This window comes from Leuresthes tenuis, unplaced genomic scaffold (genome assembly GCF_036924035.1).
Source record: "Leuresthes tenuis unplaced genomic scaffold, fLeuTen1.0.hap1 SCAF_23, whole genome shotgun sequence".
Classification (NCBI taxonomy): domain Eukaryota; kingdom Metazoa; phylum Chordata; class Actinopteri; order Atheriniformes; family Atherinopsidae; genus Leuresthes; species Leuresthes tenuis.
In genome coordinates this window covers 20,854,626-20,882,273 of record NW_027325377.1, presented here as the reverse complement: position 1 = coordinate 20,882,273, position 27,648 = coordinate 20,854,626, and the positions used below count along the sequence as shown (strand labels likewise).

Sequence of the window (27,648 nt, the reverse complement as noted above, 5' to 3'; positions counted from 1 at the left end):
AAACTACCCCCAACTCCCAGCGGACAAGTCTGTAAGTTCCACAACATGAAAGAAAAAGTGAAGTGTACCCAGCCTTGTTGCCCTGATTAGAGCTTCCTCCTTGGAAATGATGTGTGTATCAGGTTTATAAAGCTTCTCATCTATGCAGATTTGAGTCAGAGCTGATTAATACCTGCGACTACTGCAGAGTTTTTTGAATACCGATCAAACACTCAAAAGCCAGATGTTACCAGATATTAGATGGTTTACTGACCAGTGTAGAAAAGGGTAGAGCCACGATCGGATCTTTAAAGCATACACAGGAAAACTTGCAGAGCTTATAGCTTTGACCCCAAACCAGGTCACTGAACTACAGTGTTTTATAAAAATGCAAAATACCATAAAATGCTCTTAACAATGGTTGGTGTGTGTTAAAACGGCTCTCCTGTGTTTCTGTGCAGCAGTTGTCTCTGAAGCATTTCATTCTCCAACTGCAGTACAGAATCCCCTCATAGAAAGACACACAATCGCTCACTGTTTGGATGAAATGTACTATGGCAAATTACCCACCTTGCACACCAAGAGGAAGGTGTGTGCGCACATGTGACTACTTGTGGACACAGAATGGAAAAGAAATTACATATATGGATTATGTGCGTGCTGGCCGGTCTGCTTCTCTCAGCAAGGAGGTGCTAACTTTAATTAATAAGAAGGGTCAAACTTAGATCCGATGGTGAACCTTTGGGCTTTTAGCATCCCGATGGGAAATCCCTCCGGAGGAACTGAGCAGCACTAAAAGCAGCATGTGCAACTCATATGTGGTGCTGCCTGTGGACAACCCTCTCAGTAAACCAAAAGGTTCTGTTATAATATCAGCCTTGTAGCTTAGACACTGTGTTTCCCATTTGGGGGTATTGTTATTGAAATGCAGGTTCTGTGGAAAAACTTTCCCTCAATACCTTCAATGCAGAGCACACATTAAGTGGACTAAAATACATTCAGAATAGATATAAAGATGTTGTGATTGAGATGACAATTCAAAACATCAGACAAAGACAAGAAAGACTGACGGAGTCACAATTATTAATGAAGGATAGAACTATCAACACACCAAAAAAGAGTGAGAATGCGGACCAGAAGACATAACAATTATGAGAAAATGAAGAGACATTGAAATAATGAACAAATAAAGCACGTGATTCATAACTTGAAATTATAGCTACTCCAGAAATGATGAGGGGAAGAGGTAAACCAGAAAAAAGCATGGTTAAATAACAGAAACCATTAACAACGGGAAAAGACAGAAACCAGAGCGAGATCAGAAACTGATGGATGAAGCAAAAGTCAGAAAAGACAAATGACTTGACGAGGACATCCAAACATGACCGGGTCTAGATAAAGAATACGCTCACCCTTCTGTACAAAATGGCGGACTGAGGGTGAGAAAGAAGGCATGTGTTTGGCTAGGCCCAAATGCCCTCCTCATCATCCTAGCGGTTAGTTCAGTCCAGTTGCAGCGTGAGTTCAGAGAAAGCAGGAAGTTAGATTGAGACAGATATCGTGAGTAAAGTGCAAGCTGGAGTTGGTTAAAATACTGACTGATAATATAAATAAAGAAGAAAGAAATTATTAAAGAAATGAGCAAACACTATATTTTCACATGTAACTCAACATTGTTGACCACTGTCCGGGGCAGATACCTCACCTGATCTGGGGAGGGCTTGTGATTGTTGGGCTGCTCTGAGTTTGGCGACGCCACCTTCAGATGGTCGTCCTCGTAGTTGTCTGCCATCAGCTTCATCCTGTTCTGTGTCTACAGAGGTAAAAACAAACAATCAAACCGCTGATTTATTTTCTGATAGGGAAAAAAAATCCCTTCATATGTAACTCATCATCAACGTCATTTTGGCAGTATTTGAGAAAGCAACAGAAAGCGAGAACTGTGTGTGTGGTATGAGGAGGAGTTGAGTCTTGAACTGCTTCAGAAGTTATTTGCACAGAAGAGCGATTTGGATGGGTGCCCTGGGCTTTGTCTCCACAAACATACATTATGTGCAAACAGTGGACAGCAAGAAAAAAGACAAAGGCCTCTGAAGTATCCATCTGCTTTTGAGTTTAAAATACTAGATATTTGGATGTTGCACTTTTCGAACATCATAAACGTGTTTGTGCACAAACACACAAAACTGAAAATTACACATACACTCCGTAACTTGCCACCTGTTGTGTGGCTTGTTAACTTGTCACCTGGGGAGAGGTCCACAATGACTAATATTAGACTGTAGACACACTGTAAATCACCTCAAACACAGACACACTCACAATTACCGAAGCAGTTAAAAATGAATATATAAACTTTTTGCCCCTTTTTCTTCTCGTCTCTTCTCTTTCAACCTATCTTTTCATTGCCTTCATCGCTCATCTCTTATGATTACTTTCCTATTCTTGCCACTTTCTGTCTTCCATCCTTGTCTTGCCGCCCCATGTGTTTCACGCGTTTTAGCTGTTCTCCAGGCTTTACAGTAGGCCTATAAAGAGTGGGGGAGTTAGAGATAAAAAGGAAGGCGGAGCATGAATCTTAATCTGTGGGTCTTGTACAATCTAAATCCCCTTAGCCTCTTACTGAGCCCTGCAAGGAGCCTGGGCTTAAGAAGACCAGACCAGAGGTTTAGTGTGTATGTTCAACGCAAACTGAAAAAAAGGGAAATTGTACGAAAAGCTGTGGTTCTAAAAAAACATCTAAAAGCCAATGTGTTTGCGAGCCTGTGTGCATAAAACAAAAAAAAAGAGATTCTCCCCTGGCATGACCAAAACATACAAGGGCAGAGGGATGTTTAGTTGTCCTTGCCTGACACTTCCACACCTCCCTTCAACATCCCTCACCATTTAAACCACACCCAAAAGCAAGGTTGTCCACTGAACTCTATTACAATTTCAATTTCTAGATTTGATTTACTTTCACATTTATTCTTTTTATCAAGCTGTTGGTTGTTGGAACAAAGGGGGAAAAATCATTAGTAGAACAGACTTTAATAAATAATTCAAATGGTGGCTTTCAAAGTTCATATCTGAAACTCTGTTGGAGATTTTTGGGGGGGAATTGTTTTAGATAATGATTCATCATAAATGTTGAATATTGGATGATATATGGACTGAAAAAACTGAGGAAATATTTGTGGAAAACATTAATTAAATCAAATCAGCCTTGACTTCTTTTTATTGACTTGAATGTACCTGAAGTGAGTAGTCCCCACCAACGCCGGTCTGTTTAGTTGTTTTAATGCATGGCTGCTTTAGTTTAAATGTAAACTAAGGCTAAGGACAGGCAGAGCTGGGCTTTCTGGATCTTACTCTGCTCCCCCCATCCCATCCAGGCTTTAAATAAAATCTAATAAATAAAGACTGTTGGACATAAGACTGAACAACATGAGCACAAATAGTAAATCCTATTCATGCTATCCTAAAAAAGAAAGCATGTTCTGTGTAAAGGAAAAAAAGAACAACTGCAGATGACTTTGGATTTGAGTATAGTCCTGTCGTCCCTTTTTAAAAAAGCAAAGACTTAGTCTAATTATAAACTAATCACCATGATAATCCTAAGAGGAAAAAACTATTAATTCAACCAAAAGCTGGATCAGAACAAGATGTATATCAAATGACTGGACTACACTGTATGACAAAGTCAAAGGTAATAAAAAAAAGGAACAAACCCAACACTCCTCATGAGCACAAGCCCATGACCTTGAGATCACGAGCCTCATGCTTTACTGACCGAGTTTGATGGGCCACCTGGGAAACATGTGCAACACTGACTTGTTTCAATTCCATTTAGACTCTTCTCTGTCTTCTCTTTATTTCCTAAATGTTTTCTGAATCAGCAGTGTCTGCCTATTGTTGGAAATATATTACATGGTGGAAGAACAGAACAAATTTTCCTGCTCCAAAATTTCAAAGGGAAATGTCTCATGGAATTAGAAAGAAAGAAACCATAAAAGAGGAGAAGATAAGGAGAGGATTCTCTCTAAATCTTCTTATCTCTTTGCAAAAACCCTTCATCTGTCTTAGTCCCTATTCTCTTTTTCTCCTCATCTAAATAATCCCAAGTTCCTCCCTTTTCCCTCTTCTTGTCTTTAACCCACATCACTCTCATGTACAACACTTTCTATGACTAAGCCTCTACCTGCAGTAAGAACCAAACACCGCTCATTTGTCTCTGTTACTCCGTCTTTATTCAAACGTATTTTGCACTGGTTTTAAGTCTCTTTCTCTCTTCTGTGGGCTCAGTTTTACATTTTTCTTCAGTTCTACTGTCTCACGTGGCCTCTGGGCTACTTAACGTGCCCTTGTATCTGTAACAAATTCTCTCTGCTTAATCTACATTATACAACACATCCTAATTCATATACAGTCTTCCCTTTCCACCTCTCTTTACCTTCTTTTCTTGTCTGTCAAATTTAATGGTTTCTTTCGTCCACTGACTTTGCTTTGTCCAAAGCTTTGACCATGGTTTTCTGTCTTGATTGATCCTTCAGTTCTTCTTGCACACTCTATCAGATTAGAATCTCTACTAGGCAACATGTAAGAAAACTCTACATGAAAGCTGTGATGGGTGCCTATTATTTTCCATTAATGAGTGGGCTAATAATGTATAGGGTTAGTTGTAGCTTAGGGGGTTGGGTGGTCGTCTTTCAAGAGGAAGTCTGGTGGTTACTACCCTGTCTCCCTGTTGATGAATCCATGAGCAACATACTGAACACCACGCTACCTCCATTGCCTTACTTACGTACTCACTTACTAGTAAGTTGCTTAGCATTAAAGGGTGGGCTAAATTAATATTTTGTAATCGTATCAATAGATAAAAAGAAGCAATTGTTGTTTTTTTTACTTCATCATCATAAATTAAAGCCAAATGCCAGTCAGTCATTGGCAGAAAACTAAATTTTGCATTTCCTCTGCACAGAAAAGTGGTGAAAAATTGTCCCGTTTCCGTTTTTTCCATCACAGTCATGTGAAGCACGGCTGCACTTTATCACACAACGTTGTACCAGGGGAAATCAGCTGTGTGCCCATGACTTCTACAAAAGATGAAGAATTGGCTAAACAAAACAGTGAATTTCAACATGGCTTCAAACATGGTGCATTTCACAGAATACACTGAGGTATGACCCTTCTCTATACCAACATTTTGGACTTCTCGCATCAAAGACTCAGAGATCATAACAGAAGAATGGTTGAAATAAAGGAAAGGAATTAACTAAACAAAACGCACACACACACACACACAAAAGGTTCCTGTGGTCTGTAACACAGGTACTGTTATCATTTGTTACATGTGTGTCCCCTCCAATATCTCCTAGTTGGATAAACTGCTCCATAAAAAGGACACACATGTAACAGTTAATTAGAAGGAGTCAGTGCAACAAAGTAGTAATACGAGTACAGAACCTACTTTAAATAAACCAGACAACCTTATTGTTCTGTCACCAAACAAGCTAAAAAGCCTTATTTGGTGACTGTAAGGGAGCATTTAGCTCGCTTATTAGCTTGAGTAATTGTCCCCCCCTCTTCAGCAAAACTCTTTGTTAGATAAAATGATGGGCAATCCTGAGAACAAAATGCCAGAAAAACGCATAATAACTAATTTGAGACAAAAAGGAGGAGGTTGGGGAAAACAATAGGAAACAAAGAAAATGAAAGAGAGAAGAAGAGGCCTTTCTTTACATCTTCACTCTAATTATCAGGAATGCTGACCTCAGCTCCCTTGTTTCGGTGCCAACTCTCTTTCTCACTTAATCTAATCATCACACCATTATTTCACTCCACCTCCCTCATTGCCTCCCTTCTTCATTCCCCCCACTCCCTCCCAACCCCCAGCTTTGCTGTAACCTGCTGACAATGGACAGAATGAGAAACAAAAGAAGAGAGGGGAGTGGGTTGGATATGCTGAGTCATGCTGAGAAGAAAATTATTTCTTTGTGATAAGGCTCTAGGGAATATTAGATTAGATTATTACTTCATATTGTTGTGCAGCGATGAAAGAAGAACCTTTGTAGATATCAGTGCAATTATCAATAGTAGAACGTTGCTGAGTCATGATTGGGCAAGAATGATCCAGTCATGATAATGAATTTAATTATTTTCCTCATTTCTATATCAAGAAAAGACAACTGTCGATAAGTGAAAAATTACAAATGATAATGATGCGAGTCCAAGTTGAGTGCTGTGGGGAATTATTTAATCGAGACAAGTCTCTGTCATGCAATAAATTAGATTAGATCAATATTTTTCACTATCCAGAAACAAGAGAGGTAATTATATAAAAAAAGATGGACAGTTTTAGTGCAAAAAAGAAGATAAAAATGAATCTCAGTTTACAGTTCAGAGACTCTTGAAATCTTGTAGTTTTGTGTCTTCACACAGTAAAACTGTCTTCAAAAGTACGTATATTTCACACCTCGCAGGTGTGAAGCAAGACTACGGCCGCAGTACTTAGATGTTGAACATGTGCTTCTTGCTGGGACAGATGGTGGTATATTTCTCACGATCTCCTTACTCTTGTTCCGTTTAAAACTATATTACCATCACTCCTTTTTCCTTAAACTTGATCACACTTTTCACCACAACTTCACTCCCTTCCTTCTCCTTCTTTTTGTCTCTGTCTCTCCACAACACTGCTGAGGGAAATAAAACTTGGACTGGAGAGGAAGGAGACTGTGAGAATGACAGAGGAGAGGAGGGTGAAGAGAGCTGAGGTCAGCTTGATCTACAGCCTCCTGCAGTAGGGGGTTAAAGGCCAACACGCAGGCAATGTTCTCAGGGCCACAGATATTCTTCAATGCACACAGGTGTGTTTTTATGTGTGTGGTGCCACAAATACAAAACATTCTTTAGCTCGTATTCATAGAGTTGTTTTGTCTGTTCAGAAAAAATGTGTCTATCTTTGCACTGACAGTAACTCCTTCTTCATTGAATGCTTGCTTGAAATGTTTGTCGTATCTGAAAATTACATTTCCTTGGGTAAAATATCCCAGCATGGCTGTTCATACATCACCCTAAAAAACAATTTGTTGGATAAATTTGCAGCTGTTACTTCACTACATTTTGTTACCATGTTAAATTGTTTCTATTTCACCAGAGCCAATTTAATCATTTAGTTTTTGTTCTAAGTTTGATTTTTTCTGCACGCTGCTTAACAACTCAACAACTAATGAAGCGGAGTTGTCAATTATAAAGAACATGTGGACAGATTTCAGGACTAACGTTTAGCTATGCTGAAAAAAGAACCACAATGGATGAATCTACAAAATTCCACTGCCATTACCTAACCAGAAAACTAAACGAGATCCACATGAAAAGGTACTTTATATCAACCACAGCTCAAAACCTTTTACAGAGAATTCACATTAAGAACAACCTCAAATCCATCAGATGAGAAAAATATCAAAGCAAGATTAGATGGACGACATGAGTGGCCATTTCGGTATGAACAGACACTATCGGCAGCACTAACAGTATTTTTAGGTTTATGGATGGTGATCAGACCATAAAAATAACACATAAAGAGGCCAATATAGGAATTCATTATGCAGAGGACTGATATTATATCTAGGGATGATTTTTAATTAATCTTATCAGAATACAGATTTTGCTTATTTTTTTGTGAATGAGTTAACTTCTAAATCACATGGGTTTCCTTGGTACTACTATCCAGTTTGAATATGGTTTTAGAAGTGGTTTTAAAATGACTGTTATGTATAAAAGCTGTGCAATGCAATATTAGTAATCATGGAGTCTGATCCAAAATGTAGACCAGACGTGCAGCAGCATTTGAGCACCTCTTAAAAAAAAAAACACTGCGTCTGACCTCTGATCGACTGACAAATGGAGGTTGTCAAAAATACTCTAGAGAAACGTAAGAAAACCATCACGGAAACTGTAACCCATGCACAAAAGACCCACATCTGTGACGCTGCAAATAATGATCCAAAGCTGGCTTCCTAAATACTTCTTCTATTAAAACCTCTCATCACTGTAACTACAGTGACCTCTACTCAAACTGTGCATCTGTCAGGTGCATGAGCAGCTTATACGTAACTTTGAAGTAAAAACACATGCCTCAGCTCACTTGATGACAACACTGCAAACAAACACACACACACAAAGGAATAGTGAGGGGGTCTCAAATGTGTTTCGTCACTGAGGGACTGAAAATTACAACACTGCATGGGTGCATGGGTGTGAGCTAAGCTGCTAAACTGCTCACACCCTTGCACTAACCACCTTCGAGACCCTGAGGTGTCATAAATGACTTCAAACAGAAGAGAGATGAAACGGAGGGATGAGGAAGGAAGTGAGAGAGGAGTGGAGGATGTTATAGCAATTTTTGCTGGACACAGCTACCCTTTAATGCCCCCTCCTTCTCACTTTAATTCCACTTCAAACACCCTTTGCAACTGAATTCTTCAAGCCTCATCTGAAATGTCTTCTATTGACTGCCAATATTCAATAAGTGAAACTCTTTCTAAAAATCTATGATACATTGTGCCAACTGTAGTGATGTGATGATGAAAAAAATACACGATTATCACCAAACAGTGGTTTAGTTTGAATCAAGGGAAAATAATGCAAAAATAAAGATAAAAAGTTTAATAGATTGTCCCATTAGTTAAGGTGAAATATTCTATATGTGTTAGAAATAATGAAGTCAAGTCAGAATGAGAAAGAAAACAAAGATGAGTAAGGTAGAGGGGAACAGAAAGGGTTTGCCCTGTACAGATAACTCTCCCTTCTTTCTTATTTCCATGTTCTGTTTAGTATTTTAACAGTAACAGCCATCCACATCAAAGAAGGTGAAGCAGGGCACTGCACCAAATTAACACCTCTGTGAGGAAACGAGTAAATAAGCGCATTACCACACATGGACAGATGATGAAAAGGAGTACAGCAGGGACAGTAGTGAGGAAGAAATCAACCAAACTCCCAGCAGTCTCATTGAGTAAGCAGTTGGTTATTTCACTAGACCCATGAGAACCTTAACTGTGTGAGTGAGTGTGTTTCTCCGTGTGAGGGTGTGTGTGAATAGACCTCTGTGTGGAACCACAGAGGCATTTGGTCATGTTTATATCCTTGTTTTTGGCCGCGGTGAGTGTGTGCATAACAGTGTGTGTGCATGAACTATGTTTACACCTATCCACCCCCAGGGGAGCAACGTGGAAGGTCTTGTGTGTGTGTTAGTGTATATATCAGCTGAGAGAATATTCTCAGAACTACAAATTCATAGGAAAGTGTTGCCTGCAGAGATTTGTAAAATATCAGAGCTCTCTCTCTCCCTCCCTCTCCCTGTGTGTGTGTGTAGGAATGGAAGGTTAATCCTAAATTTACTCTTTGTGGTTGGAGGCCTGTGGTAACATCTGGACTTGGTCTCCCTTGTTTTCTTTGCTCCCCTCATCACTGCCACCTCACCTGTGCACCCCCTCCATTTTATTTACCCTTCTCCAATTTGGGCTCCTTCATTCCTCACCTCACCTCTGTCTTTATTCTGTGTGTACATCACTTTACCACCTCTTCTGTCACTCGTCATCTCCACTCCCCTTCGCTTATCTAAACACCAGATCAAAAACTTCTCCTGGTCTTCCAGTTGATTTCAGGTTTAGGTCATACCTGCTGTTTGAGCTGCTGAACCAAACTGTCCTTCTCCCGCTTCAGAGCTGCCACCTCATCCTGGGTTTTCTTCTTTTTGGACGAGGAGAGCTCCAGTAGGGCGATGTTGGCGTCTTTCTCGCTAATGGCAGCCAGTAGAGCCTCTTGCCTGTACAGAAAACAATGGCACATGTTATAGGTCTGATTGAGTGAGTTCTGTCTCCAGATCTACATGATGGAAGAGAACAGAATTATATAAATAAAAATACATACAAGATATTTGTGAATTATACAGAGTAAAGGGGGGACAAGGTGTTCTTGTAAATCTTTTAAACATCATCTTATAAATGGCTGCATGGTGGTGAGGTGGTTAGCACCGACGCCTCACAGCAAGCAGCCTTGCCCAGATTTCAAAGCCGCAGGTGATTTAATATTGCACAAACTCCAGAAACTAGCTCCAGAAACTCCAGAAACTTAAAATATCAAAATCTATGTATTTTTTCAAAGATGAAGAAAGTGAAATATGGGACAAATGGCAAAAACAAGCGTATAAACTCACACACAAATTCATTGATGCATGAATTTAATAATAAAAAAAAAAAATGAAATTAATTTGTTGATTTACTGAAGTTACTTAATGAAATCTTCTCTCCACATATATACAATCTAAAAGTGACCTTTCACCTTAATGAATAATTAATGGTAATATGGAGAGTAAATATTTATTACAGGGGTACCGCTACAGCTGAATACAGCAGTTTCATACATTAGGAGATAGAGACAGTTCACATCCTCATTATATGAATACATGGACATCGTAAACACCTAAACTTTGTTTCCATACTGCTCTCCAGTCTCTATTTCCAGCACTCTTGTCTCTATCTCTAGCGCTTACTGTCTCAATGGAGAATCTGAGTGAGGGCTGACATTCCTCGCGGTCAGGAAGCAACAAGCCACATCCAGTTCATACCATCATCCAAAGATTGAACTGAGCTGACACCCATGGATGGTAATTCTCTGAATCATGTCCACTTTTACTGGGAATCTAAATCACTACACATTTTCACAATCCTACAAGGGTAAAAGATTGGCCACACACACTCACATATGCATATAAACACAGGGAGAGTTGCAAAGCTGCATGAAAAACACCCAAATTCATATAAAAATAGCTTCTTTATGTGTTTTTGCAATTGGTGTGACTGAGACAAAACAAGCTGCCTTTTCTAGATTCTATCATCTAGACTACAGTCATTAAACTGAATAATTACTAAACTAAAAATGTTTGAGATGAGAACAATTTTTTTCCAGCTGTACCCACAGATTAGAATGCATGAAGATACAATGATGAACCCAAACGACAACTTATATGAAGGCAATAACATTGATTATTGTGTAACAACTACACGTGTCAAGTTCTGAAATACATATATGAGAGCATGAGTGAAGTTGATTCATATAGTCAACATGTCTGAGGGAGAAATAGAACAGGTGTAAAGACTGAGCAGCTTCGACAAGGGACAGATTGTTGTGGCAAGATTAGCAGTGTGCCTCCGGGCAGCAGTGGTGAGTGCCTACCAACTGAGGCCCCAGATGATACAAACCATAAACTGATGACTGAGTGTTGGAGGATATGCCAGCTCCAACTTGAGCTGGATATCACAGGGCACCTTCAGAGTCCATCCCTTGGAGGATGAGAGCTTTTTTTGGCTTCATGTGAAGGACCAACAGCATATTTGGCAGAAGTGGTCATAATGCTCTCACACATAAGTCCACACACATGCACACATCAATATACAATCCAGATGGACCCAGAAATCCACAATGACGGAGACAAACATACATTTTGAATTAAACTTTTTTCTTTCTGTTTTTGTTCCCTTTTCTTTCATTCCTCAACAGATAGTTAGATTCTTCTCTCTCTTCCTGGTACACAAACAACATACAGATACAGATGTCCTGCAAGGAATGCAGTGATGGAAACGTCTAAATGAAGACAGATTATGTGTTTGGACTTTGTGAAGACCCGCAGATTTTTTGGTGAACCTCACTGACCATACTGTCAGAGTGCAAATGTCCCTGTATGCATCTGAACTGCAGTAATCGTTCCAGGAGGAGGGCCTGAACGATCACCAGATCAATTTCAACATCCACTGTTAGACTCCTCAATGCTTGTTAGTGAAAGACATCACCATTTGGACATATAAGGGAACATTTTAAGACATAAACAATATCTTTCTGTAACAGAATATTAACTTTACAGAAAAAAATACATTTATAAATGAACAAAAAAGTAGAAATTGGTATAATTTAACAAGTATGTTGGAAGTATGATAATTTTGTTGCAATTCAAAATTAAAGCAATAAATATGAGTGGTAATTGCTGAATTCATAATCCTAAAAGATTTTTTCTTAACACAGAGCTGCTTAAGAAAGAACAATAAACAACTATTTAAATCAAGAAATACCCAAACAAAGACCTAAAACCCCAAGAATATGAAAGAAATGCTTTTTAAAAAAATATTTTTAGCCTGCAATACTCTGATTGAAATCGATTAAAGGTGGTACTTAAAGAGCAATCATTTGAAGAAAACTTAAGCTCTGTTATAAAATCAGAAGAATAAATGTTTCTTTTATACTTCATATGCAGATTTAAGGTTTGTGATTATCAACAAAAGAATCCTAAACACATAGACTTTTTATTTCATCCCTTTCCTCCAGACTGTAAGACATTGGAACAGTGTCGCAGTCTTTCCCTTCTCTTTCTGATACAAACACCAGTACACACACTCTGACTCACTTGCATGCTGAGAGGCTAATGGAACATTACTCTTGTTAAAGCTAACAGTGCGTCTAGTTTTATACCATATCTGAGAGTTACCTGCCAGCACACGCCGCTTATAAACTGCTGGTGATAAAATGATATTTATTCCAGATGCACTTGTCTCATTCTGGGCCTCTCTGTGACTCTGCCCTCATCACTGTCAGACACACACCAAAACACACACTTGAAACACTCTGCCCAACCTTCTCAGCTCGCAAAGCTAAACATATGCTTATGACAAGTGTTGGCTGTGGCTACTGCTGTTGCTATGTAATCAGCAAGAAACTGTTTCAAGTGCTGTTGCTCTTTTGCAAAATCTTTACATAATTCCACTGTCAGATAACACTTAAAACACAGTATGCTTCTCAGCACTGCTGGCAATCGGTCGTCATCATAGAAAATAACAAAGACAACGGAGCCAGCAATGCAAGGAAAAAAGGTCCCAGTGGGTATGCCGCCTTAGATCTGTAACTCTCCTTTTAAGTCTTTCTACAGTGAAATGTTGAACAAAGTGGAAAATAGGGAGGTCTACTAAAAGTAACTGAATAATAATGATTTGTTAAAAGAAGGTTAGCTTTCACATACTCTTTCTTCCCTTTTTGGCACTTATCTGTGTGTGTTTTGGCATATTTTACATGTTAGTCTCACTGTTATGTCTTCACACTGATTTTAGATGACACTGAGAGTTCAGGCTTGTCTTTTCCTATTAATTACACTTCATTTAACCAGGTAATTCACGTAGCCAGTGTGACAGAAACAGCTTATTAAATAGCAACATATACAACAAAACAACATAGAGATATGCAGGAATCCACAATCAAACATTCTCATTAAAACAACTACATGGCTCCCATACCACTTTCTACATGATGCCGTTAAATTATTCAGTGGATATCAAATTGTCAAATTTGTCTAGAATTTTCTGCATATTGTTCCATGTTCAAAGTAAGATATGCACTTTAGTTTAAGCTTAAGTAATAACTACAAGTGATGGTGATGCAGTCCACAGCATCTTTGACTGCTTCACTTGTTATGCCATGAAAACATAACTTACTGCTTTGCTCAGAGATAATGTAACTCTAACTGCATATGGCATGCTCATAAGGCTAACTCAACATTCAGTATTCTGCCTGTGTGGCTGCATTCCATTTTCATAGTTTGACCTGTTTTAATTACCTGCTATATTTTGCATTTGTGTTGTGTATATTTGAGCAAAGCAGTTTGCTGTGTAAATGCACACCAAGTTAAAGATGTGGTTATATTTCTGGGGGGTTTGACAACAGACTATAGGGAAGCTGTATGTTAGTCTGCCGCTGAAGCATAAATCCTGATTCTATTTCTTCAGCCGCCATACATCTTCCTATTTTTCCACGTTCGAGTTGTTCAGTATCTCTTAGCTCCAAATTGGGCCACCAACGTACTCATAACACTGGAGTTACTGCCAGTAACCTCTAATTTCAGTTGTCAATCTTTGCAGTACGAGAGGAAACTCAACATCACATTGTAGAAATCACAGCGTCTAATTGTAGAGTGATGTAAACACACCCAGCATAGGTTTAAATGCTCACAATGGCATACGTCACACTTTTGGTGCAAGTTTTGGGTTAGGCTACTTATTTATCTAAAGCTTCAGCTTATTTAATCAAGCTTCAGTAGTAGTCTGCTATCAGTTTATTTTCAGCTGCTGCTAAAAATCACTGAAAAATCCCTCTCTGTGCAGTATGAAACACTGACTTTTCTGAGTCTTAGAAAAAAAACAACAAGATTGTTGATAAAGAATTGGCAACAGGCATAAAAATGTGTCCAACAGGAAGTAACGGTAGTGCATGGTAAAGCTGATGTGTTCATACGAAACTTTCACAGGTTATTAACAGCTTTTTATTTACATTTTTATTCTCATCTGACTTCGCCCTCACTTTCAGCTTCTTTCCCACCTTTCTTCCAGAAGTATCGCTCCCCTACTCAGACTTTCTTCCCTTTTCTCTCGTCCTCTGTCACTCCTACTATCTCTCCACCTCTTCTTCCTCTCCTTTTCTGTAAAGAGGATGGGAGGAATTTTTTCCATTGTTCGGCAGTCGTGTGCCATGATGTCATCGCCGTGGCGACAAGCCAGACAGTAAGCAGATATACACAAAATCGCCAGGCACCTGACCCCAACCCCAACACACACGTATAAACACACACAAACACACATGTGGGAGCTCCATCCTTCCTTCAACCACTTTAGGCCCCTCACTTTATCAGAAACACTAATGCCTGGTTTTAGATCACTCACATATTTCTACACACACACTCACACACACACAGCAAAGCAACTACCCATGTATGCTGTGTTATCTCTGTTATGCTGTCGCTATTTACTGAAATCTGCTGCATGTGTGTGTATGTCTGTTTAAACTTTAAACTGCGTTTGCACTCATATGAATGCACTTATATGTGTATTGCATGTGTGTGCGTGTTCACAGGTTGTTTTCAAGGCTTTTTTCATTGAAGCATAGAAGTGAGTGTGTGTAAAGTAGATTCAGTCCAGTGTGACATTGGCCAGTCTCTGTCTAAGACAAACACAGAGCTATTTTAGAAATAATCCCCTTTCTCTGCTCTCTGTTTCCGACTGAACAAAACAGCTCTCCAATTGTTTTCTTTGACACTGTCTGCTCTGGTTATGAAGCAGGACGCCAGAGTTTACTCTTTAACCCCTGCAGTATGTGCGTGCCATGCTCAGCCCCATTTCTGCAAAGGGAGGTTTTCCTCTTCATGTTACACTTCAGAAAACAAAACTCAATCGTTTTTAAAGATAGATTTTTCTCCACCCTTCATGAACAGTTTCGACAACTGATTGAGTTTTCAGGTAAATAAAATGGCGACAGGGGGTTAAGAAAAATGTGATAATTATACGCTATAATCACTGCAACCAACAGTGCTATGTGCTTTGTTTTTTTTAAAACAAAAGCAGACAGAAAGGGTTTTAAAACTCTAAAACAATGTCAATCAAGCTCATTAAAACACCAACAAACTAAAACGATCCTCCTTAAAGTTTGTCTAAATTATCATCAGTGCAGAACAACTCTTGTGCTGATTGACCAAAAAAGCTAAACATTTCTGAGCAAAATGTCACATTAGATAGTTTAATTTTCCAGACGGAGAGCTGATTTTGTTGACTTGATCTGCTGAATTACACTAAAGCAAAATGGCCGTCTCTTCAACAACATACAAACATAATTTAGGAACTTTTTTCGGGGGGGGGGGGCATCTTAAACTATCCAACAAAAAAGCCCTTCTACAATAAAAGTACAAAGAAATCTAATCTTAACCTTGCCAATATGTTCATTTGAACCATCAACTGATGTTCTCAAAAAACCCAATTTCAGCCAGCTAATGTTTAATGGTATGACAGAAATTTATAATTCATAATGTTTTATTTTTCATTAATATAGATTAATATAAGGGGTTAAATAAATGCCAAGATGGAGAGTCTAAATGTGACTAGTCACAGAAAAACCCATAAATTATTGAATGGCCTCTGCTAAAGAGATTAAACATAGAGATCGATGTGGCAAAATAACATAATAATAGGGAATCACACAGATGTGGCTGAGTCCCTTAAAGGAAAATGACAATTTAATGAGCTAGAACACCTCTCGAGGAAAGATGTGCAATTTGAAAAAGCGCCTATCCATGGCATACCCAAAGTAAACGCAGAGCTATTCCAGAACCACATGGTATAAATGCTTGATTTAGCATGTTGTGACAGCTAACACTCCTTTTTTTCTGTCCAAGCAGTCAGAATCACTCTAGGTGAGTGAAAGATGTTTTAAGAAACAAAAGAACAAAAAGTCTGAATGCAAGAAAATTATTGTTGTGAGATACATCTGACTGGTTTAGTTTTGTGTTCGGTTTTGCCATATTCTAACTTCAGAAGCTCAAAAAAATGAAAACAAAACAGTGCCAAAGAAATCAGATACTTATGCAATGTTTTAATGTTTCAAAAGTAGGCATATGTCTCCATCTATCCAGGAGGCAGTTCATGCTTCTTAGCCATGAGAGCACATGCACATGCAAATGATAAATCCTCATTTTCAGAATTTCAGTGGCTATCTTATACGTCAGCTCTCAACAAGCTCATTTACAGCTGTCTCACTGTGCAGACAACATGGCAGACGAGGGCCATCCACTCTCGTCCTATGTTTTAGAGTGTGGACAGGACATGGAAGCTGTGGTTATAAGTGAGATATCAATCAAAATGTAAAGGGCCTGGCTATATTCTGGAATCACTGTATCACAGAGAATACATAGTAGTTCAGGCACAGCTGCTGGCTCATTGGAAATGGTGCATGAGTAATCTTTAGGGATGTGTTGAAATAAAAAAAAGTTTTGGGAGGGGGGCTTAAACTTCAATATGAGGAAATCTGCCATTAAATAAAATAAAAAAAGTCAATAAAACATTGTTCATATTGTCAGCAGGCTTTATAGATGAGTTCCCTCAATGCTGTAATCTAATTTTTGGTATTTTCAGGTGTTAAAAGTTCAAACTGAATAGAAAATAAAACAAAGAGGGAGAAATATTTTGGAATTCATGTGTATGTCTATCTCAATATAATGAATTGTGTCCACTGCTGTTGCTGCACCTTGAGTCAGAAAGAAAAAGAGGAGAGAACAGAAAAGATTAGTTAAAGTTAAATTGAGAGAAACGTGATATGAAAGGGAGGAGAGAGCAAAGGCGCGATGAGGTGAATACAGGAGCTTGCAGCTGATTCTCAAAAGAGGCTAAGAGAAGATCAGAAGATGCACTGAAACATGAAAATAAAATCTGAATCGAGAAAGAAGGAAATTAATTTTTTTCTCTTTATTTCCTTTCATTTATCCTTTTTTTCCATGCTTTTCTCTCCCTTTTTTTTGATTGGGACTTAACACACACTCATGACCGCTCATGCCTGTGCATAATGTATCTGCACAACGATACAACTCTAAATCCATTTCTGATTCCTCCTTCTATCTTTAAAATATTTCACTTATCAGTTGTGCCGTATAGTTCCCCGCATCGCTGGGTCTGTACACACATCAAGATGGCATTGCGGAGTCAGCTGAGTGACGATAGCACCGTTGGTTAATGTGGAAAATTCCACGATTCCGGCTTGATGTGTGTAAGGACAAGGGAGGCAGAACTGTTTTCCTTCTGTTACCACTGCCGGCTCAGCAGCAGATCAACTTTGACCCCCCTGTTCCATCTCTGCACTTTCGCACATGACACGATGTGCAACAAAAGCGCAGCAGTCCTGGCTTTAAAAAGGCATACGTGAAAGAGGCCACTGCCTCTCTTTATGCCATCTCCTGGCCTTCTTTGTCTCTCTCTGGCACGCACACACAAAGAGCTACTAGTTTCTGGGTCTCCAGAGTGGGATCCTGCAGTGAAGTATTTCTCACCTAGCTGACAGCTTCTGTCCTGCAGTAGACCCCCCCCCCATTCTTCTCTGCTCTGAGCCGACTCCCTCTGTCTCACACAGACACACACCCTCACACGCTGTACATCTAATTCATTCAACAAAATGTACATCTGACATGGAGTCAATAGTTCCTTTAAGGTCAGGCTTTGCATCACTTTGCCTCCTGTTCGTAGAGTCTGCTCCCTCTTACAGTGCCCCCCCCACACGTTCCTGTTTTATAACTCGATAAGAGAAAACACAGTGTAATGAATACACACATCAGAGCAGGTTTTATGGAACATTTGTTATTACTGGCCTGCCATGTGAGCAGCATCAAAGTGAAGACAGCCAATAAAGCTTTGGTTTATAGTAAACTATTTGCTGTGGCTCCCTCCTGCATCAGTGCCAATGGTAGGTTTCACTGCTCAAGATCATGACAGAGCTTATTAGAGAAAATGATTGACACCCACCACAAAAAAGTTACAATCGGAACTTTGAAACTCTTCCACATCAAACACATAAAAGGGATAATGGTAAACAGAAAATCAGAGTAATGACATGATTATTTTTTGAAATTATAGTTAAGAATTACTTTTATTTCAATGCCAAATTCACAATGTGTTTACTGATCTGCATCTACATATTGTCAGCACACAAGTTAGGTCTTGGTTTGGCAGAAACTTAGATTAAAGCAATCCAATTATGTAAAACATAACAGAAAAGAACAGCAGGACTTTCTGGTGAGATCTTTTCGAGAACCGTGTCTAACCCATCTGTGTGTTAAACTATAATGGAAGTGGATCAGAGACAGTGGAAATGAATGATTTAGTATGGAGCCAGAGGATGGGACCATCAGAGGGAAGTGTTAGGGAAATAGGTTAAAGCTGGTGCATAGGATATCTGTGTGTGTGTGTGTGTGTTTGTGTGACTGAGAGGAAGAGAAAAGCTCCCCTCAAGGAGCTGTTGTACATCAGAGAGGTTTAAAAAAAAGATGGCAAAAAGGCTTAGACACACACACACACACACATACATAGAAACAGCACTGACAGGGAAGGGAATAAAATAACTGGAGGATTTGGAGGGAAAACAAATCAAAGAGACATGAAGGGGGGGAGAGGGAGGGTAAGGAGAGACAGGAGAGGGAGGTGGAGAGACGAAGTTTGTAAGGAGGGAAGTGAAAGCGAGAAGGAGAAAAGGGCAGGTGGGACTACTGCATGACAGAATAAGGATCTGTTCTTGACACATTTCCCCCTTTTCTCACTCTCTTTCTTCTCCTAAAAAAAGCTCCTATGCTCCCTCACCTCTTTCTTTCGCCCGACTCACACATACATATATAAAACCCCACACTGTGACTAATAAGAAAAGTGTAAAAATGCTTTATGCATGGTCTGCGGGAGATTGCTCCCTACATGGGACCACACACAAACACACAAACTAAGAAGTGTGACTAAAGATGCAGCTTTGGCTTCACTGTGGTTCAACATAGTAAATCCATTTCTATGCTTTGCTACTGAGACCAAGACATCTGCTAACAATCTGTCAGCACTCATATAACACCAAACAGTGATGGAGGTGAACACCTGTGACTCTCAAATGTTCAGCAAAGCCTACAGCACATTTTAGAGGGCACCTGCTTCAACTCCTTGATTTCATTGTTAACTTTAAAGTGACAGTTTAAAAAGGATCAGTTTCAATGATATCCCGCTCATGCACACAGGATTTGGATCTAGGGAGTTTGGAGGTTGTTTCAATGCCTTGAGCTCTTTGAGTGGCACGGTACAATGTCCATCTGGGGGAGTGTCATGGTGTGTGGGAGCAGTGCTTTGTCTGCAAGTGCAACAATGTTTATGTTGGTGGTACATGAGAAAAGAACAAGAATTCCAGGACCCAAAGTCCTGGAACTCCCTTCAGAACATTTGCAAAATCTGAACCACTTCAGGTATATGATATAGATTCAACATTTTCTCAAACCAGGCTTCCAAAACGTCTTACACGTACGCGTACTTAAACGTCTTACAAACATTTTCCAAATGTGAGTCAGTCTGCAGACCCTCTGCAGTAACCTTGTCTGTTGATAATGAATTTATGTGGCTGTATTTATTGTGTTAAAGACAAAACATAACACTCATTAGAGAGAAAATGCTGTGCAAGATTTTCAGCATGCTTTAAGTAACGCAGACACAAACTTAAGCCTGGAAGTATTTGGTAAATTATAACATTTTTGTATTTTAGCCATTTAGCAAAACATATGGAAAACATTTGGGGAAGGCTGTGGTTCAGGAGCTGTCGGCGGTTGGATCTCTGGCGACTGTAAAAGACACTGAACCCCAAACTGTCCCCAATGCGCTCATCAATGTGTAAGTGTGTGTGTGCTAATCAAAGGCACTGCATTGGCTAGAAGACAGAACAGGCTAAGAAGTGCTATATGAATGTGTTTGTGAATGGGAATCTGTTTAAACAAAACTTTACATTCCTCTATGAATGAACCATCAGAATCAGAGGCAAAAACTGCTTTGCTAAATAATTCTTTTAGTAGAAATTAAATTAAGTAACAGCAGATTTTGGTTAGTTCTTACTTAGTTCTTACTCAGTTCTTAAAAAGGACTGAGTATCCATTAAACTAACTTTCCCTTAAACAGGAAAAAAAAATCCCATCTTTAAATTATGCATTAATTTACAACTGCGATTATATCTTTAATGCAAGAATAATCAGGTTAGTGGATATTCTTTACTGCTCAACATCTCTTTTTAATTTCAGAGCATGTTTAACTATTGATCGCTGGTCTGTGCTGCCTGCCTTAAGATGTAATCTTATTTCCAGAATGGAAATCTACTCCTGCGGTACTTCCAACATACAATCAGAGGCTTTGAAAAAAAGCATGTTTTGTTATCTGCTTTTTGTTATGTTTTCCTTTTTCATTGCTCTTTCTCCTTCTTTAATTGCAGTTTAATGATCTGTTTGATGGCCTGGCTTCTACAACCTGTAATCAACTGTGGAAAACAGGCAAGTTTTTGGTTTTGCTGCACCCTATTTTCCTTTATCTGTTTTTTCTCTCCACTTGTTACTTTTGGTTCTGATCTCTCTTCTCACTTTTGTTCTTGCCTCGAGCCCCATTTTTATGTTCCTAATTCCGCTCAGTTGAGAGGTGCCACGAATCTGCACTAAATGCAAAAACTACACATAAAATAATGCATTAACAATGCACACAGTCAAGAACCATATAAGGACACTTTCCCCATTTCTTTGCTGCATACTCAGCTGAAGATCAGTGGTTTGCATCGCTTCAGAGAGTTCCAGAAAACACAGTTTTTTAAATATAACTTCTAAATGCAGCAAATCTTTTATTGCTTCTGTTTTACTGATTCTGCTCTCTCTCTTTCTCTAAGTCTTGCATATGGAAGCAGAAAAAAAATCCAAAAGGAAAATGCAAGAGAACCAGAGCACAAGACAAAAGGGTAAGAGAGGAGAGCATGGAGTGCAGAGTAAAAAAGAGACAGAAAGCAAGGCGCCCTGATTTGAGCTTGTAAGGCTAAGTGTCAAAACGGCGTGCTATTTTTTTTGTCATACTAAGCTCTCAAAACGTCTGACATACACACATATAGACTGGCTTTGGCACACTGTGGATGTGGATTAAACTCATTGCTGTCTGAAGGGATCAAAGCGTGTGCCTCTTTGGTGTACTGCCATAAGCATGTGTACATGCATTTGTGTGGGAGGATGTATTTCTTTTTGCAAAAGTGCGGGTGTATATCTTCAAGCATTCCTACGGGAGTGAAAGCTTCTGAGCAACCATGCTGTCTCATCTGGTTTTGTATATGACTGTGTGTGTTTGTGTCTATTTAGGAGACATATTTCTGAATACAACATATACTTCTATTGTTAGTGGTGCTGGGATGGTATGTGTGTGTGTGTCGATGTGCGCCTTGCACACATCCAGTCATGTTGTTTGGAAAAAGCAGAGCTGTTGCTCCATTCACAGAGCCGTTGAAAGTAGCGTCTTTGACTGCACACTCAGAGACACGGTCACACACATCATCCATTAGTTTCAGCACATACTGAAAACTGTGACGACACAGACAAAAAGTAAGGCAGAAATACAGCCTGCCAGACAAGGATCAGGTCATAATGGCAATTCCACACAGCTGTAGGCTTAGACAGGAGGAGAGGAAACTTCTAAATGGATAGAAGAAAGGATGCAAGGAGGGTGTAAGAGATGAAAAAGGAGGATGGGATGGATAGAGGGAAAGAATTCTACAATGAAGGAGGGACAGATGGAATGAAGGGAGGGATAGCGGAGGGGGGGCAGGGAGAGGTTTGAGGGTTAGAAGAAGGGTGGGAGGGAGATAAAACAGAGAACAGAGCAGCTGAGGAGAGATAAAATGAATTTATAGCATTCACCTTGAGGCATCAGCCAAGCTTTCCACTGCAGGAAGCTGAAGACAGCGAAGCATCTTAGTTTGTCAGCAGACTCCAGTTCTACATGTGGCTCAGAATACAGTGTTTGTGTACACACCAGCATTGTGTCATTGAACTAAATGAAAACAACAGACTGGATAGTTTTTCTCCAGATGGACTGTGGCTCTACAAAAAACTGACAAGTGAAGTCGCACACTCATCGCCTCGTTACAATGCGATGATCTTCAGAGAAACCTTGACTCACTTTGACCCTTAAGTTATCTCTACTTTTATTTTCTGTTGCTAAATATCTTGACCTTCTCTACTACAAATGACACCTTATGTGATAACCTGGCAAATAAACTGAAATCAGTGCTTAGCTGTTTCACATAATTGATCAAAATAAAAAGCACAAAAATGTCAAATGCATCATTTTTCCAGTGAAACAAAAGGCCAATAAATTAGTTAACAATGTTGTGCATGAATATAAGGGAGGAGGATGTCGTGTAAGTGGCTTTACTTTCAGTATTTACTGTAATCTGAAAGACTGATGAATGTAAGGCGGAAGGGAGACAGGTAATATCATATTTTCAGTATATCATGCAGTTTGTTGGCTCAAGTAAGTTGTTGTTGGACAGCTGTCTTTCTCTGCTTCTCCTCTTTGCTTCCCCTCTATTCTCTGCCAAAACAACCCTCCTGCTTCTCTTTTTTTTGAAAATGTTATCAGCCTTCTACTGGCCAACTAAAAGAAAAAACAAAAGGATGGATATTTCTTACCCTGATCTCGATACTCTCCTTTAATTTTGTCCACGCCACACTCTTTTCCTCTACTTGTTCCCCTCTTTAGCAAACCTTCTCTCCTGCTACCACCTCTGCTCTTGTCCTCTCACAGCATGCTCTGATATCAAAATTAATGTATCCCTGTATTTCTCAAGCTCATTCAAATAATTTAGACAAATTACTTGAAGCATATTCAAATAATAGCTTTCAGTTTTTCTATCAGTGTAGCACAGCGCAAACTCAATCTAGTTGAAGTGACTATTGAAATTACAATTTATTTCAAATATTTGTTACATTGGCGTTCAAACTGCACATTTTCTTTAACTTTACACAAAGCCAGTAATAATAATGATATCAACAGAACCCCCGTAAATATGAAAATTGCTGAGTTTTTGTCTCATTTTTGTAGCTAGTAAACTCAAAAATAGGAGATAAATAATTCTAAAAAGTGTTTTTTAGCTGAAGTTATCATCATATATGTATTATAAACATTAATTCTTTTAACATCATGTTATCATCACAGTCTGCATATTGTGACACCCTACCCTGAAACACACGTTTGAGGATAGAATATATAACAAAAGACTGTTTTATGTGAACATTTTAAAAGAAATTTGCTCCCTACAGGTTGCAATATTTACAGAAACCATGTCAGATTTTATTACTTAAAAGGATTAATTGCAGCATACAGTAGGTGCTCTGGTATTATCAATACTGGCAAGATTACTGCAACCTCGCCTTAGAAGTTTTGCAGGGATAATCAATATTTTGAGCAACGCTATCAAACCCTCTATGGAAAATTTGGGCAAAAAAATAAAAATAGCTGGACTTGACCTCCTCATTGGCTTTTCTCTTTCCTCATTAATCAAATCCTCACTGGATGCTATAGCCTGTCCAAACATACGAAATGCCTATGCTGGAAGGATATGCATGCATGCGTGTGTCTGTAAGAAACTGACAGACGAAAAGAAACAAAAGGAAGCGAGAGCAGCAATACAGAAATGAAGAGGTTTGTGTAAAATGTCAGCAAAGCAGAACACTGGAGAGTGAAGCAGACTTTAATTCATTCAGATTGGGATTTCAGACCTGAGACCCTGCTGTTACACACACACACTGTCAGCACATTCCTCCAGATGGCTGCGACACACACACACACACACACACACCGGCTTTAATGCTCTATACTATACAAACACATCACAAAACATATGCACACATGGCGAGCGTGAGCATTTTTAATGTAAATCACAAAGAAAATGCGTAACATCTTAGAATGCTGAGGACGCTGTGTGTTTTTGTGTGTGTGGTGTGTGTTTAAGAATGAAGGACACAAGAAACGGTGACTATGTCAATGTGTGTGTCCTTCCAGCAGTATTTGGTCTATATATTTCTTCATGGGAGAGAGCATGTGTGCATGTGCATTGAGATATCTAATGCCTGTGAAACACTCCGTATCATATATCATGCCTTAGAGCAACATTAAACTTTACACCGATTTAAAACGAGGCAGGAAATCAGACATCAAACCCAAAGGAATTACGGCAGCCCGTGTGTGAAGAGACAGTTTCATGTGCATGACACTGAGATACTTGAGCACACAGGACACAGCCACATAAAAACATCTCATGTTGTACATGTGGGAGAAAACCAGAAACAAACGACGTAGGCGCTGACCGAACACTAATGTCTTGTGAAATATATGAGCAATGGTGTCATGTGCATAACTCAGAGTTAGACAACCAGCAGTTACCTGAAAAATCTTAATGTTTGACTAAAAGTCAGCACAATGGCACCAAGGCAATAAGAAAGGACTGTGAGCTGTCAAATATTCCCATTTTCCCTCTCTGTGAGCTTCTACAGGTAATTCCACAGATTCTTTCTCAAGTGTTTTAGGAAGGTTGCTTTTTCTCAGGTAAAGACCAGGACAAAGTGAAAAATAGCTGCTAACAGGCAAACAAACTGCTTACCAGCGAAGAGCGCTGTGCCAACTATAATCAGAATTTTGGGGTAGAAAAGTAGAAATGGAATTGGTCAAATATTTTACTATTTAAAAGGTTGTTTTCCACTTTTGCAGGCTTTTGAAGTATAAAGCATCTCAGTTTAGAAACATATCATATATGTCTAGATGGAAGTTGCAACAAAATGCTTTGACTGTAACTGGGGTTGGGGTCAAAACCTGTAGGGTTGTGTGCTAAATCAGCGTAACTCAACATGAAAAGAATTTTAAAATATACGACATGAAAGAGGAGTAAATCAGGTTTAGGAATAATTCTAAATCTGAAAAGTGGATCTACGAGAGAATAAACATTTAAGGGCAACAATCACTGCACAAGAGATAACAACATTAGATTTTTCTGTACTGTTTCACTTTCTGTAAACTTCCACAATACATTATGGTGTGGCCTACATTTTATAAAGCCGGTTAGTAACTATCACTGCCTATACATGCTATATAAATCTTCATACTGAGAATGATATATTCAGAAAATGAATGGTGGACATGTCTTTACATCAATAAATCAATCCTATTATGCTTTTACGTGGCCACACACAAATTCACATTCACAAAATAACACCCCACATTCTTGAGCTGTAATGCCTGTAATAATCACACGGGTCATTACTGCAGCAATAAAATGGCCAATAACTCCCCTCACCTGGACTCTGAATGGACACACACACACTGCATCTCTCTTGAAAACAAAGAAGTAGAACGTAAGTAGAAAAAGTCAAGGTCAGAGTGCAGGAAATCTAAATCACAGAGCATGCCCTCATTTCCCATGATGCCACATTAAAACACTGTCGCACAGCCTGTTTCAATGGACAGGACATGCTAACATGGACATTCTCCTTGGCTTCTATTTCACCCCGAAGTGTTGTTCCACTAAATCAAATGTCACTGTAAGGTCTCAGTGAGGATGTAAATTTACAGAAAATACATGACTGTTGAACTCATCTCGCAGCGCCTAAATTGCAAACCCATCTATTAAAACAACATTAAAATGTACACTGAGGTACAGCGTGTGCGTGTGCTGGTGTCTGCGTATGTAATCAATCAATGTGAGGAGTTGGATAGTAGTACATGGTTACTGCATTAACATCCTCTGTATGGCTTTAAAGTGCAGAGAGAAGGAAGATGAAAGAGGAGAGGAGAGTGAAGGAATGAGAGGAGAGTTAATGAGGTGTCGGGAGAAGATTATGTCAGTGAGTCCAGTCACAATCTTCCTGAAATACTGAGGCTAAAAGGGAACCAACAGCAGATATGGAGATATTAGGAGTTTATGTTAAAAACGTGATTGTAAATATCAGATATTTGACTGTAAACATACAACATACAGTTATTTAGGTACCAGTTAGTGAGCAAATCTTTCCAAAACATGACTCCATCAGCAGTTAGGTATGCTGTGTGAGACTTAAATAAAATCAGAATGCAAATATTTCCAAATCATTAAAAGCTTAAATTCAATTAAAAATGGCAAAACAGATACACATTTCCTTAAAAAAAAAAAAAAGATTTGGAAAATTTGTTTCGAGCAAAGCAGCAACTTGGTGGAACATCTGATAATTAATTACCTTCATTTTCAACCAGTTGGTAACATGAGAGCAGTTGATTTCATAACTACATGTTTGGATCAGAACTGCTGAAGTTATTTTCAAGCCAGAGCCATGCAAAAATCGAAATACATGCAGATTTGTGGGGTATTACTACAGGCCATTTATCTTCTTAACACTCCGTACACTAGCAGTTTGACTGACGGCTAATGAAGAAAACAAACATGGCCGTTTCAGAGCGTAATTTCAGGAGCAAAAACACCTCAGGTAATTCAGGATAGGGAGTGTATTTAGAACAATGCTAAAGTTCAGCTGAATTACACACCAACACACATAGAAGCACTAAAATATGCATGTTTTTATATTCTTACTTCATCTCCAGGACCTCCTCCAGGTGCTTCCGCCTCTCCGCTCTCAGGGCAGTCAGGTGACCTTCCTTCTCGGCCAGTGAGAGTTGAGTTGATGACAGCTTGGCTTTCATCACCTCCAGTTCCTGTTTCACCCTCTCCATGGCAACCAGGAGGTCTTCCACCTGATCCATGCAAATAAACAAGCATTTTACAGTTTCTTCCTTTCACTTGTTTTCTGCAGATATCTAGCATTGTGTTTGTGGGCATGCATTCTCCTTCAGCATGTGTCTGTGTGTTTTAGAGTGCAACCTTAAAATGTTCAAATAATCTCTCTGTTTTTATACGACATGCTCCATTGGAGAACATAAAGGGTTTCATTTTCCTTCTTCTTGTTTTCTTTGTCCTCTCTGTCTTGTTTCTCTTTCTCCCTCGCTTCTCTGATACATATTTTATCTCCGTCCCCTCCTCTCAGCGGCTGTATATCACTGTGTCAGTTTTATGTGTATGAGGTCAGTGTGTATTTCTCATAGCGTGACAACAATCTGGCCACCACCCAAGCATATGCAAGAAAAAGAAAAGAAAAAAGAAAGAAGATTAAACGGAATAGGTACACAATTAAAAAAAGATTTGTGGCTAATACAATGGATGCCAAACACACAAACTTTTTTTTTATTCCAAATAAAATAAATGAAAAATTAAGATTAAATT

General features: G+C 39.1%; 1 protein-coding gene across 3 annotated transcripts in view; it reads right to left on the bottom strand.

Annotated features, from left to right (window-relative positions):
- Window positions 1-27,648, bottom strand: part of LOC140283255 (ELKS/Rab6-interacting/CAST family member 1-like) — a 126,706-nt gene that overhangs the window by 26,704 nt on the left and 72,354 nt on the right. For 2 of the 3 annotated variants that reach the window (XM_072377985.1, XM_072377986.1), the window contains 3 exons: window positions 26,962-27,122; window positions 9,640-9,787; window positions 1,685-1,792 (listed from right to left, as the gene is read on the bottom strand). In XM_072377985.1, the coding sequence (XP_072234086.1) occupies window positions 1,685-1,792; window positions 9,640-9,787; window positions 26,962-27,122 (417 nt within the window). Of the gene's footprint in view, window positions 1-1,391; window positions 1,470-1,684; window positions 1,793-9,639; window positions 9,788-26,961; window positions 27,123-27,648 lie in introns of all 3 variants that reach the window. The other variant, XR_011909982.1, reaches the window with a different exon arrangement.